At 34.6% G+C, this 15,150-nt stretch overlaps 1 protein-coding gene and 1 long non-coding RNA gene across 2 annotated transcripts; one reads left to right on the plus strand and one right to left on the minus strand.

The window, feature by feature from the left end:
• Window positions 1-4,962: 4,962 nt before the first annotated feature.
• Window positions 4,963-7,582, plus strand: LOC123198862 (G-type lectin S-receptor-like serine/threonine-protein kinase LECRK1). Its single transcript, XM_044613660.1, has one exon. It carries the CDS (start codon window positions 5,085-5,087, stop codon window positions 7,434-7,436), a length of 2,352 nt encoding a protein of 783 aa, XP_044469595.1. The 5' UTR covers window positions 4,963-5,084; the 3' UTR covers window positions 7,437-7,582.
• A 1,184-nt stretch (window positions 7,583-8,766) lies between these two features.
• On the minus strand, window positions 8,767-11,871 carry LOC123198592. Its single transcript, XR_006498075.1, has 3 exons — window positions 10,508-11,871; window positions 10,247-10,328; window positions 8,767-10,153 (listed from the first exon to the last, which is right to left on the minus strand). It is a non-coding gene; the product is annotated as an uncharacterized LOC123198592 (long non-coding RNA).
• Window positions 11,872-15,150: the final 3,279 nt, after the last annotated feature.

Genomic DNA, 15,150 nt, shown 5'->3' on the forward strand with positions numbered 1-15,150 from the left:
AGTTCTATGTGACAAGAACCATCAACTAAAGTCCTTAAATTCTCATTATGGGTCATAAGCACCTTCATACGTGCTAACTTTTGGTAATAGATCATTCTACTACATGAACCTATTATTCATTTGTCAAGTTGTGTCTAGTTGACTTCAAATTTATAATCATATTTGACATTCTATTAAATTTATCGATTAACTGCCTTCATTTAGGGATTGTAGTTCCTCTAAACTTTTTTATTTGAACCATATTTATAATATATGTAGTTGAGCATTACTAGTGCTTATATACCAAATTGTTATTCATGAAACTGGTCAAGATATCACACGAAGTGAGTCTTGCTTCTTACATGCATGATATGTGTCCCTATGACATTTATGTAGGGCATTGTTTGAGTTTCTATCCCTTAGTCAGCTACGACTCTATCTTAATCTGATTTATGGCCTCCAAAGCCTTTTACTCATCTAGGATATTGTGCATTATTAAATACCACACATTGTAATTATCCCTATTCAGTATTATTCTCATTCAAATAAGTCATCATGTCCTAGAATGTTATAGTTAATTAGATCATAGAGACATGCATCAAATACAACTAATCAATACAACCAAATACACATCAATTGTTGCAATTGCATTCAAAATTTAAAATATTTCATATAAGACATAGAATCGAAAGTTCACTATATTCTCAAACATCTTCTATGAGTCAAATGTTTGACATTTTAAAATTTAATCTAATTATGCCAATATTAATTCTAGATGAGAATTTCTTTAAAATCTACCAATCTTAGAATTCTCACATTTAACAATTATTAAATATATGATACAACAAATACATCATTTATTACAACTAGGACTATTTTGTCAACCCGTATTATTCTTAGAGGCTCTCTATTCTTGATAAAGTTTCTATGTCATTTGCGATAGACTAAATACCTTGCATTTCATTAATTTGGGAATAACATCAAAGCAATGGATGTTTTCACATACATTACTATGTGTCGTTCTTTAGCAAGTTGTAATGTATCTGCTCAATCCCAAAAATTTTTGTATTCTTGTCTCGAACAAGATAATTCATTACATGGGTTACATGTTATGCATAGATATAATTAGACTGTATACCATCTCTTTTCCAATTAAGAGAGTATGATTTATCCTTTAAGTCTAAATTTTTATTATGTATCTATAATCTCAACATGCATTATTAGATTATCAGATGATCACATCATCTATTTAATATGATGATACCTAGTCAACAAACTTGCATGAATTAGTGTTTTCAAGTGCTAGAATGATGTGTTACATGCTTTTACGCATCATAAGACCCATAAAATATATTTAACACATAGATCTAAGGACCACATAGCTGCCACGTGTCAGAACATGGGTTTGACATGCCCAAACACATTAGAAACAATGTCTAATATGTTGTCACACACCAAAACACGATTCTATGTGCCTTTATGCGTTCAGACAATAATGCACACACTTCCACATGTCAAAATAGTACATGTGTACCCGTTCACGCATCGGGGATGAGTCACACGTGTCACCACACATCAAGAGAAGTCTTTCATGCGCCTTCACACGCTTTCATTCATTGGAGGGCCTTTATTAACTGACATTGATAGATCACAATTGATTGGTGATTGGTCAAAGTTTGACCGTTGGCCAATCAACTAACCTGGGTAGATGTTGACTTGTTTAGGTTTAACCTTAAAAATTTTATCACCCAATTTGTTGTTTCTAGTCATCTTCTAGTGACAAGACCATAAGGCTTTTGAAGCTCCCAGTCCAACTGTCCTACTTGGATTGATGATAGCCTCCAATGTCAATGGAATTCGACAATATAGCGATGAGGCTTGTTTCTCGGTTTTGGCTCGGTTTTCATCAATTTTAGGTTGTTTTTTATGCGCTTTTGAATTTAAAACATGTATTACAATTCCAAGCAACTATCTAACACGTTTCCCATCACCAATTTCGTGCAAGTTTGGAAGAATTTAATTCATGCCTAAAATGAATTTTAACAATAATTTTCAATCAAAAATCATAAAATCCTTAATTTAATTACACATAATACATTGCATATACATAACCTACGCTCTGATACAATGTTGAAAATATTTAAATATGCCAAAAATCATTCTATAAATACTGTAAACATAAATTGGCGTATCCAGTTTCAAGTTTGTGATGAAGCCCATCTAAATATAGTGTGAGGTATTGACGTGAGTCATTTTCATGACCTTATTTGCCCGAGTACTATGCTTTTGGGAGACATGATCTCTCTATGTTTTTGGTTCCAAGGAGTGAAATAAAATAATAACAATAGTGGGGAGGAGCCAATTTTTAGACAATTTATAAGTGTCCAATTGACCTCCAACTTTCTTCTAATTGCTTGTTGATAATTGTAGCAATTAGGTAGGGTTGACCTGTCATAGGTGGACCTAAAACCAATAACATTAAACTATGTCAATCATCTATACCCGGAGTTGCAACTTAGCTTCTCAATTCAATCTTTTTTCTTTTTCCGTTTTTCTAGAACCATCAACTTCTTCTTTCTTATTAACCAACCTAACATTTAATCTTGACCTCAACATTGAAAACGTGAGTTTAGAAGGTGATTTAATCAAGGATATCAACCGCCTAAAACTCTATAGGTACATATTGTACCTAAAGAATTTTTTATGCTAGATCTTCTCTTATAACATGAGCATCAATTTCTGCATGTTTTTGGTTCTACTGTAAAAAAACGAAATTTGAAGCTATGGCTCCTACACTCATGTTATCACACTATCATTGTTGGACTATTATAAGGAACACGTATCTCTCCTAGCGAACTTTTTAATCCATGCTACCTCAGTAAATAACTAACTCAAGGCTCTATAGTTAGATTCTGTTAAAGACAAGTTAGCCACATTATGCTTCCTTGAAGTGCCCAAAATACATAGGGAAGGTACTTGTGGACCTCATATACCCAATGTTTCCAGCCCAATTTGCATCAGCATAGGCTAAAATTTAGAATGAGCTAATGGGTCAAACAAAATCTCACTACATAAGGCCTATTTGATATATCTTATAATAACCTCTTGCATGCTTTGTAATTGTGTAAGGGCCTTTAAAAAATGACTTAATATGTTTGATTTAGTAGGGCAGATCCGACCTTGTCACTGTCAAGTACCATAATGCTCCTATAGTGCTTCTATACAAAATAGGATCTTCAAATAAATCATTATTCCCTATTTGCAATTTAACTCCTACCGACAATGGAGTATACACTAAATTGGTTTCATTCATCCTGGTTTTTATCGATAAATATTATGCATATTTGGACTGATTTAAGAACAATACCGCCTCAGGGAATCTGATTATCAAATTTTGAAACTAATTCATCAATAAATTGAGCATTTGCTCCAATTAGTGGAATGTCATCAACATAAACTAATGCGAAAATTCTCAATTGATCATTTTGCAAAATAAATATACTACCATTTGAAACAACATTTACAAACCCTTTTCCTAGCAATACTCTCTTCAACTTATTATGCCAGGCTTTAGGGGTCTGCTTCAACCCTTACAAGGCATTTACCAATCTACAAGCATGGTTAGGCTTTACTGGATCTTTGTACCTTTTAGGCTAACTCATATATACATCTTCTCTCAACTTTTCATTCAAAAATGCATTGTTTACATCAATCTAAACAGTAGGCCAATGATAAGACATTGTTAGGGTAGTTATTCTGATAGTGTGGGCTTTACTATAGGGCTAAAAGTTCCAAAATAATCAACTTCAGAGGTCTGCTAAAACCATTTTACTACCAACCTAGCTTTTAATTTCTGTAAAAACCTATCAGAATGTAGCTTGATCTTATATTCCCACTAATGACAAACCACATGCATATCTGACGTATAAGTTACTCCAAGGCCTGATTTCTTAATAGAGCAGAATATTCATCAGTCATAGCTTGATGTCAATCCGGAGTTGCCAAAGCTTATGTCATAGTCTCAGGTTCTCTAGGTTTGGATACAAGGGTAAAAACTAAATAATTTCTAGGTTTTGGTAAAGAAGAACAAGTTTCGGACCTAGTAACCATAGGATTGATCTAATACAAGTTTTTCAGAATCAAGTAAAACAGGTTGGTGAATTTCAATATTTACTTTTATATTAAATGATATATGAATAAAGCTTCCTTATATTAAAGCTATTACATAGGTATAAAAAAAAATCTGTTTAGCATAATGTTTGTTGTAGGGTCAAACAATATACATATTAATTAAAATTATTTGGATGGGTCATTCTTATACTAAGGATTTAACAGTTCCCTGTGTGCTGTGATTTATGATTCATATATATTAATTTTCATGTCTATTATTGCTTTACGTGTGATATAAATTAAATCAACTTTCCTAGCCACAAGCTGTCTAACAAACTTGACCTGGACCCCAAAAAAGATCATTTCCATAAGCCGTATACAACAATTTACGTGTTGGCGGGGATATGCCAGAGCAAATTCCAAATGACTTATTTTTTGGGTTCTGAAATGAGCCTTGACGTTGGGTATCCATAGCTGATTTTTCAATGCATTTGAATGATTGGTTTAAATCTCCATGATTATTTAGAGTTGATTTCAAAGTCTTCCGAGTGGGTATTTTGATCATCTTGAGAATAAAATCCAAAGAGGAAGAACTTCTGATTACATTGGAAGTATATTTCTCTACTAGGGTTAAAGAAGACTCCTTCAAATATGTATTCTCAATGAATATTTTGCACTGTTTGACTTTAACTTTGAAGAAATAATACAGCAATTTGAATGAAAATTCAACATTTTTTTTAGATTAGTAATTTCATGGCTTTGAAGCGTGTCCCGTAATGGGGTCAATAATAATTGATTAAAATTCCACGGGTTCCCACTTGGACCAGAATACAGCGAACAGAAATTTCGCTGTATTACCATCAAGAACTTGATAGCCATATTTGCAAGTTGGTGGACTGATTATTATTTTAAGCGACTTTTCTTGGGAGACTTCTGAGTTTACTCCAGATTTATATATGCATTCCAGTTTATTGTTTAATTCAACATTTTAAAATATGAAGATGGAATATCATATTCTTCTCATGAAATATTTATTGAGCTTCCTGTTATGTTCATCTCTTACAGTTCTAGCTCAACAAAATCAGTCTAATATAAAGCTGGGATCTTCCCTTTCACCCACAGGAAAGCACTCATGGCTATCAGCTTCTGGTCTCTTTGCCTTCGGATTTTATCCGGAAGGCAATGGCTACGCTGTTGGAGTTTTCATGTCTGGAGTCCCGGAGAAAACTGTCGTCTGGACAGCCAACAGAGATAACCCACCAGTTCCAGGAAATTCTACCTTGCTGTTCAATACTGAAGGTAGGCTGGTGCTGCAAACGATTGCAGGCCAAGATACGGATATAGCTGCTTCAGATTCTGGGGTCTCTTCAGCTTCTATTCTTGATTCTGGCAACTTTGTGCTTTATAATTCTGATAAAGTGGTTGTGTGGCAGACTTTTGATCTGCCAACCGATACAATTTTGCCAACCCAACAGCTCCCAGAAAATAGGGACATGTTTGCAAGTGTTTCAGACACCGACCATTCAACCGGGATATTCCGGCTTAAAATAATGCTCGGAGATGGAAACCTCGTGCAGTTTCCAAAGGATGGTGCTGACATGACTCAATATGATTATTGGAATACTGGTACATCTGGATTTGGTGCTAATGTTTCACTGAATCTTGGTGTTGATGGCCATCTTTACCTGCTAAATGGCACGCGCTTCATCATAAAGAATCTTACAGAGCCTCAAAAGAAAGGGATGATCTATTTCATGAAGCTTGATTATGATGGGATTATCCGATTATATTCACACAATTTGACTAAACAAAATTCCAAGTCATTTTTGTGGGAGTCTTCGAAAGATAAGTGTGTCCCCATGGGTCTATGCGGGTATAATAGTTTCTGTGTTTTAAATGACCAGAGCCCTGAGTGCAGATGTCTTCCAGGATTTGTTTCTGTTAACCAAACTAATCGAACTGCTGGCTGTGAGATAAATTTCAGATCAGAAAGTTGCATCAACAGGCCTGGAACGGTCACATCTTCTATTGAACAAGAGGAAAATACTGTCTGGGAAGATTCTTCATATTTAGTTCTGTCACAAACAACGACAGAAGACTGCAAACAAGCATGTTTGTTGAACGGAAATTGCGAAGCTGCACTATTTACTGATGGCCAATGCCGCCTGCAAAAGCTTCCTTTAAGATTTGGGAGAAGAAATCTCAACACTGGTTCAAAGAATATTGCTTTCATCAAGGTATATGCTATTCCCTCCTCAGATTGTACACAGCCTAAAGAAGGCAAGAAAGAGCTCCGAAGGGACATCATAACTATAATAATCAGTCCATTTGTTGTTTTTATACTTATTATTTTGGCAATTTTCGGAATTGTCATTTACAAATACCATTCTTCGTCATACAAGATAATTCCCCAAAATGGAAACACCAAATATTGTGAGGGCATAGCTCCCATGTTTTTCAATTATGCAGAAATTGAAAAAATGACTGATTGTTTTAAAGAAGAAATTGGCAGGGGATCTTCAGGAAGAGTCTATAAAGGGACTATGCCAAATTACCAGAAGTTTGTAGCTGTCAAGAGATTTGAGAAGGTTTCATCTGATTGGGAAAAGGAGTTCTTGAATGAGATTAATGTAATTGGAAGGACTCATCATAGGAACCTTGTTCATCTCATCGGCTGTTCCATTCTTGGTCCCAACAAGGCCTTGGTATATGAATACATGCCAAATGGATCTCTAGCTGATTTACTTTTCACAAGTGAAAAACAACCTACTTGGGTTGAAAGAATGGGAATTGCTCGCGATATTGCAAGAGGCATTTTGTATCTTCATGATGAGTGCGAGACTCAAATCATCCATTGCGATGTAAAACCTCAAAACATTCTCATGGATCAGAATGGGTGTGCAAAAATTTCTGATTTCGGATTGGCAAAATTATTGAAACCAGACCAAACTAACACACTTACCGGAATCAGAGGAACAAGGGGATATGTTGCACCAGAATGGCATCGAAATATGCCAATTACAGCCAAAGTTGATGTTTACAGTTTTGGAGTTGTGTTGCTAGAGGTCATATGTCGACGAAGAAGCATGAACCAGAATCTTGTAGAGGATCAAGTAATTCTTGAAGATTGGGTATACCAATGTTTCAAGACGGGTCAGTTGTGTCAACTAATAGAAGATGAACAAGTTGAACTAAAACAACTGGAGAGGATGATCAAAATTGCCCTTTGGTGCATTCTTGATGAACCATCACTGCGCCCTTCAATGAAGAAAGTTCTACTTATGCTGGAAGGTACTGTTGACATTCCAGTCCCTCCAGATCCTTCTTCTTATCTTAGTTGCATCTAGGAAATAAATTGTAAATCGGCGTGTCGGTGAGCTTTGTAATTTTTCAGTTAAATGTCTATTTTCCTCTGCTCTTATATATCCCCTATTAATTGCAGAAAGCTTTCAGATTTGTTAATAAATTTCTGGCAACAGTTTCACTTTCTCTAGTTTGTGAATGGTCTGCTAGATCCTAAGCTGAAATTACTGTTAAAATCACTACAGCTTTTACTTTGATATTTCCACATTTATGTTTAAAAAAAGTTGCATTATGTTCAGAATTCCATTATGTAATTGTAATGTAACAGTACTCTTCGTTTTGATGCTACTAGTTGATTGAAGAATATTACAGAACTGTGGTTGCTCTGCCTGTGTTCTTTCCCAATCTGCTACTCCCTTACTATTCATATGTATGGTAGAAATTAGAGGTGTGCACAGTTTGGTTTGGTGTGGTTTGAGAGATTTTTCAAACCAAATTGAAAAAAGTAATGTGATAAATTTTCAAATCAAATCAAACCAAACTGAAAAAATATGATTTGATCCGGTTTGGATTACGGTTTGAACTATAATTATTAGTATCCTACAATATGATACGTATCATAAGGTGTGATACAGTAAACGTATCATGTGATATAATACATATCCTACAATATAATACATATTTCTTATATAAATTGATATACTTTTTTAGAAAAGAATGAAAACATTAGGGGTGTATATAAAAAATTTTAAAATATTAAATATGTTTATGATATTTTAAAAAATGATGCCGTCTCAATTATAATATTTTATTAATAATTTATTATTTTAATTTTTAAAAAATATATCGTACAATATAATACACAATATGATAAATTGAGTTTTTGATATATATGATAGACAATTCGACTATTATAATTTGAATATTTTAAAATAATTATATATGTATATATATAATTTAATAAAATTAGCTTAAATATAGTATTTTAAAATATAATATACATGTATAAAATATATATAATATATTGTATAAAAAATAACAAAATAAATATAAAAAACAAATTAAAATATCTTTATACGAATCTTAAAATATCTAAAATACATCGATTTATACTAATGTCAACAAAATACAGATTGCCAAGATTAATCTACACCGTTAATCTTGTAAAATTGAAAATGATAGTTGAAGAGAAGCTTAGCGTTGATTCATTTTCTAGTAACCGTCGTTATTTTCATCATCTACCATTGAATCGCAGCAACCAGGTCTCGTTTGTTCAAGGAGAAAAGAAGACACAGTTTTCCTAGGCTCTTCCAAAGATTTTTTATTTTATAACATTGAAACGATGCACACTTATAATTCTCGACTCCTCCTTCAAACTAAAATGCAATGTATGGCTTGCAAAATAAGTATAAGCATACATCCAGAAATACGGGATACAGAAAATTGATGATAACATTATTCTGAACCCATTCCAGCTGACCCAATTATTATCAATTACAGCAGCCAAATAACTACACATTTCCCAAAGGAATATCATCACATCTCAACCATCAACTACATTGTTGCCTTCATTATCAGCTACACAAGCTGCTTCCATTCAACATGTATTATTGCATCCTGCAATACTCAACAATCAACACTTAACTGCAATTATCAAGCACATAATCAGAGCCAACAACTGCAAACATTTACACATTATCACACTCCTGATGGCACCATTTCTACTATCCTAATTGGCCAACAACATTAATGCAATAAACCTATAAAAAAGGGAAAAAAATCACAAACCTACAATCATAAAAAACATAAGATCACAACCCAAACATAACTGTATACACCAATTATCTGCTCCCTGAATTACAGCTCCCTTCTTGAACACCAATGCTGACTCAACATTAAATTGTTTCACAGAGTGTATCAATCATCTCCTCCTTGAGCCATAACTTCACCTCTCAATTAACAGTTTTTTACTTTTTCTGTTTTTCTGGAACCATCAACTTCTTTCTTATTATCCAACCCAATATTCAGTTTGACCTCAACACTGAAATCCTGATTGTAGAGAGTGGTTTAGTCTAGATATCGGTAACCTGAAACTCTGTAGGTACATGCGGTACCCAAAGAATTTTTTATGCTACCTGTTCTCTTATGAAATGAGCATCGATTTTTATATGTTTTATTCTATAGTGAAGAACAACATCTGAAGCTAGTGCTCATGTACTCAAGTTATCACACCATATCACAACTGGACTATTATAAGGAGCTTGTATCTCTCTGATAGACCCCCAATTATCAAGAGTTATCAGATGCCACCAGCTGTGATAGCAACAGTGAAAGATAAACATTATCAAAATAATTCCATGAAGCAGGGTGAAACACTGCAAGAGAGTCAGGATAAGGACAAATCAAAAGAGGGAGATAATGATAACCCAAAGAAAGAAGATAGGACCCATCCAGCAGCCTATTCAACAATAAAAAGGCGGCAGAGCAATGTAGAAGGGGCATCAGGGAAATATACAGGTTATTAGGTGGGATTCGGGGGCTTAGGGCTATGGACCTTTGGGTGCTGTGCATTGCAGCTCCGGGGTATTGGTTTATTCTTTAGCTATTCAATAAAACAGGTGTACTCTTAATACTTTCTGCAATCAAAAAATTAGTAGTTATTCATTCTATTCTATTCAATTCATTACATCCCAATTATTCTCAATTCCATCATAATTGCAGCACGGTTGAAGCAGAGGTGAGAGTAGGTTCAGAGCAGCTCCTGCAGAAACACCATCACAGGTCAGGTACTCATTAAAGTGGTATCAGAGCGAGGAAGTAAATGGTCAGTACAAGGATGGAACCAAAAGTTGACCTGCTGGAGAAAGAAGTAACAGAAATGGGAGCGGTCAGAGAAGAATTAAAGGGCATCCAAATTGAGCTAAGGGAGGCACGATCTGTGAAAAAGGAGGTGACCGAAATCAAGAAAATATTAGCAATGGTTTGTCAAAAGGAAATAAAGGGCAAAGCCATTGCCGATCAGTCAGAAGTCCAAGAGGACATTGGAAACTCGGGAAGCAACAAATTATCAGATGAAGAAAAGAACGATAGTAGAAAGGAACCGAAACCAATGCACCTGCGAGGAGGAGAAGTCATTGGGGGCAGAGGTTGTGATGTCTATACATGACGAATTGAGATACCAATATTTGGTGGCGAAGATCCGGTCGGATGGATTTTTAGGGCAGGCAAATACTTCTCCGTCAATCGCGTCAGAGCAGAAGACAAAGTCCCAGCAGCCGGCGTGTGTATGGAAGGACCAGCACGGACATAGCTTCAATGGGAACAGACCAGGGGATCGTTCGGTAGCTAGGAAGAGTTTAAAGAAGCACTGATTGAAAGGTTTCGACTGACTTAGGATGGCACATCGTATGAGGAACTCCTTTTTCTCTGGCAGCATGGTTCCGTTGGCGACTACAGATTCCACTTTGAAAAATTGTCGGCCTCTCTTCTGGATCTCTCAGATGGAGCCTTGAAAGATGCCTTCGTTTCTGGGTTAAAAGATGAAATTCGGGCCGAGATACGAGTCATGGAACCCGCCAACCTATCACAAGCCATGAGAACGGCCTAACGGATTGAAGACAAGAATGCTGCTCTGTACTCGGTCAGGGAGACACACACGTGGCCTAACAGACCCAACCACAACACTATCAACCCTTTCCCACACTGGGAACCCAACACATCCAGCCCAAGCCCAACGCAGCAACAACCACCCACAACCTAAGAAAATCACGCTACCCAGCCTAACTACAAAGGCCCAACCACAGAAGCCATCTCTTTCACCCAACTCAATCTGACGACACCAACCCGAACTCCCTTCAACCCGACTCTAGATCATCCCCCGGCAAACTCGAGTAGCATCGATTCAGGCCGATAACCACTAACAAGGATCTTCGGTCAAGCCAGTAACATGTGCCGATTACCTTTTTGGTGTCTCCCTGAGGCTGAACAACAAGACAAGTATTTAAAGAGGTTGTGTTTCCGTTGTGATGAACCATTCGGGCCCAACCACCAGTGCCATCAACGATCACTCCAGATGTTGAGGTTATGACAGAAAATGTTCTTGAAGAACCCATTGAATTAGTTGTCCATTCAATCACTAGAATCAGTCCATATCAAACATTTAAGGTCGTCGAAAAAATCACAGGTCATGAGGTAAGAATTTTAATTGACAGTGGGGCTAGTCGCAATTTCATTTCAAAAGAATTGGTCAAGAAAATTGATTTACTTGTGCTTCCTACTAAAAATTTTGGAGTTATGGTTAGAGATGGACATCAACTGAAGGGCACTAGCATCTGCAAAAACATAAAATTGGTGGTATAAGGGATATAAAATATTCAGAATTTTTTGCCGATTCAACTGGGAAATATTGACATTAAAATTCAAACATGAAGGGAAATGGTTAGGGATACAAGGAGATCCTATGCTAACTAGGCTGGAAATCTCATTAAAGACTCTGCTGAAAATAGTCCAAGAGGAAGGAGTTGGGTTCTGGATTGAATGGTACAAATTGAAGATGAACCACAACAAATTGAATTACCAAACAACATTAGCAACCTTCTACAAGAATTCAAACAATTATTTGAAGCTACCAACAGCTTGCCTTCTTAACGAGTCAATGACCATGCCATCAAACTCATTGCTGGGGCACCACCACCAAATATTCATCCGTATCGCTACCCACACTATTAGAAAAATGAGGTAGAGAAAATAGTCCAAGAAATGTTGGGAGCTAGGATTATCAGGTCAAGCACCAGTTCATATTCCAAACTAGTTTTGTTAGTTAAGAAAAAGTATAGAGGATGGCACTTTAGTGTCAACTATAGAGCCTTGAACAGGATCACCATTCTTAACAAGTTCCCAACACCAGCCATTGATGAACTTCTGGATGAACTAGGGGGGGAAACCATCTTTTCTAAGCTGGATCTAAAATCTCGATACCATTAGATTAGGGTGGCTAAAAGGGACATTGAGAAAATAGTTTTTCGAACTCATAATGAACACTATGAGTTCTTGGTTATGCCATTCGAACTATCGATTACACCAGCTACTTTTTAGGCCTTAATGAACATTATTTTTTATCCTTATTCAAATTTATTCTAGTTTTTTTTTTATGACATACTTATTTACAACCTTGATAGATAGACTCACTTGGCTCATCTCTGAACAGCTTTCCAAGTTTTAAATTAAAATCACCTAATCATTAATTTAAAAAAATGCTCATTTTGATGTGCTCAAGTTGAATATCTAGGACACATAATTTCTGCTGCAAGTGTTTCCACTGATCCATCAAAAGTTGAAAGTATGCTAACCTAACCACCACCTAAGAATGTCAAGGGGTTACGAGGATTCTTGGGACTTATAGGATACTGCCAAAGATTTATGCAAGGGTATGGAAAGATAACCAAACCCCTGACCCAACTACTCAAAAAAGACTATTTCAAATGGGACAATACAACTCAAGAAGCCTTTGACATACTAAAAATGACTATAACAATGGTACTTATCTTAGCTATGCTTGACTTTTCTAAAAATTTTATTATGGAGATACATGTTGTAGGGGTATGAGTAGGCATAGTCCTCATGCAAGATGACAGACCAATTGCCTTCGTCAATCAAGCACTGTCATCGAGGAATAGGGCAAAATTAGTTTATGAAAGCGAATTAATGGCCATAGTCTTACTAGAGAGGCATTTCATCATCTGGATAGACCAACGTAGCCTAAAATACCATATAGAGGAAAGTGTACTCGACAACGACCAACAAAAATGGGTAATAAAGTTACTCGGGTATGGCTTCAAGATCCAATAGAATATTTTAGTGTTTGCTTTGGGCTGACTCAAATCTATGAGTAAGAAATAAATTTTTAATTATAGTTTTAGTTTATGCAAACATTATAGTCTCAAGAGTAACAACCACTTGTCAAACATTTAAGAAAATTAATTTGTAATTAATATGATGAATGTGACTACCATGAATATTAAAACTATTAATAATCATATGAATATGACACATCAAATATAATAATTTAAATCAATAGTATTTATAACATGCCAAAAAAAAAAAACTACGAATAGTTTTTAAAAGTAATGAATGTCTGTTGCTCATGCAAATTTGATGTTTAGTGATGCAATGTTGTTTTCTTTGTTGATTCAAATTAGAGAATAGAAATTTTGTGGATTGAAACTCTTTTTGTTAAATGAAGAAAATAAACGATATTGAAGATTTTTTTTCTATTATGATGTTATGTAATGTTTTGTTTAAAATTTTTGGGTTAGTTCAAGTTAGTTTTGTGTCAACTTGAACATAACTAGATTTTTTTTGGGCCAATCTGAACCTGATTGGAACTACTTTTTGTGTCAAAACTTATAACTCTAAGCCAATTTTTTTCATGTCATGTTGTGTCAATTTTTACCAAGTCTAATTATGACAATTATTTATGGTATTTAGAATTGTCATTAAATGTAATTCTTCCTTTTCCCGATCTAACTATTTTTTGTGTAAAAAATCATAACCCTAATCTAGATTTGGCAGTTTGTGTCATTGGGTCTTGTTCATGTCATGTCAACTCAGGTTTCAGGTCAAAAACTCTAAACCCTAACTCAACCCAAAATAAGATTATATCAAAAAATTTTAACTCTAAACCGAACCAAAATATTTTCGAATTAACCTAATTCAATTCAAAATAACTCAAACTATGTAACAAGTAAAGTTGTGTTGAGACACATGCAACGACATGATTAGTTATAAAACAACACATTTTGTCAAATGCCAACAAATAACATGATTTGTTACATAAAAATACACAAAAAACATTTTGACATGAAATGACATTTTTTCAAAACAAAATTGGTCAAAACACATGTAACAACATGATTTGCTATGAAACAACATATTTTGTCAAATTTTAAGGAGTAACAGGATTTGTTACACGATAATAAACAAAAAGACATTTTGATACGAAATGACATTTTTTCAAAACAAAATTGGTCTATTTCAAGTTAATACTAAGGGGGCATTTGATTCACTGTATTGAAAGATTATTCTGGTAATTTATCTTTTTATTACTAATATTATTTTATTTAGTTTGTTTATAATAAAAGATTTCAGTAATATTCTATTACCAATAGTGATATAGTAAGTAATATAAAATGTGATCTGATCACTAATTTCATCTTTGGCATTAATAGATTACCAAAATAATTTTGACTTTATTACTATTATACCCTTACGCATTAATTTTTTAGGACAAAATTACCTTTATTTTCAATTAATATAACATAATAATGGGTTATACTTAGTAATTTTTTAGGTTATCTATCTCTAGGGTAATTTTTAATTTTTCATAAAAAATTAAACCAATTTCGTGACTACTCCTCTTGTCACTATGTCTGTGTGTGATCTCTTTTATTCAAATTGGGTTTTGGACTTTGGTGCTACACATCATATGATAACTAAAGTTCTGGTCATGTCCTCTCCTTACCATCTCACTAGTATGTCTTTAGTGATTGTTGGTGGTAATGGTCATTCATTGTCAATATCACATCAGGGGTTTGTTTGTCTGTCTAAAGCTTCTCACTTTCTAGTTATTTTATATGATATTTTTTGTGTTTTATCATTACACAAAAATTTGTTGTCCATTCATAAGTTTACCTTTGACACTAATTTTGTTTGTCTTATTGACTCATCTGGTTTTATGATTAAGGATAACAGACATGTCAA

Source organism: Mangifera indica, chromosome 16 (genome assembly GCF_011075055.1).
Source record: "Mangifera indica cultivar Alphonso chromosome 16, CATAS_Mindica_2.1, whole genome shotgun sequence".
Lineage (NCBI taxonomy): Eukaryota > Viridiplantae > Streptophyta > Magnoliopsida > Sapindales > Anacardiaceae > Mangifera > Mangifera indica.

Excerpts from the sequence above, each read along its gene's own strand:
- LOC123198862 (XM_044613660.1), top strand. The coding sequence starts at position 5,085 with ATGAAGATGGAATATCATATTCTTCTCATGAAATATTTATTGAGCTTC.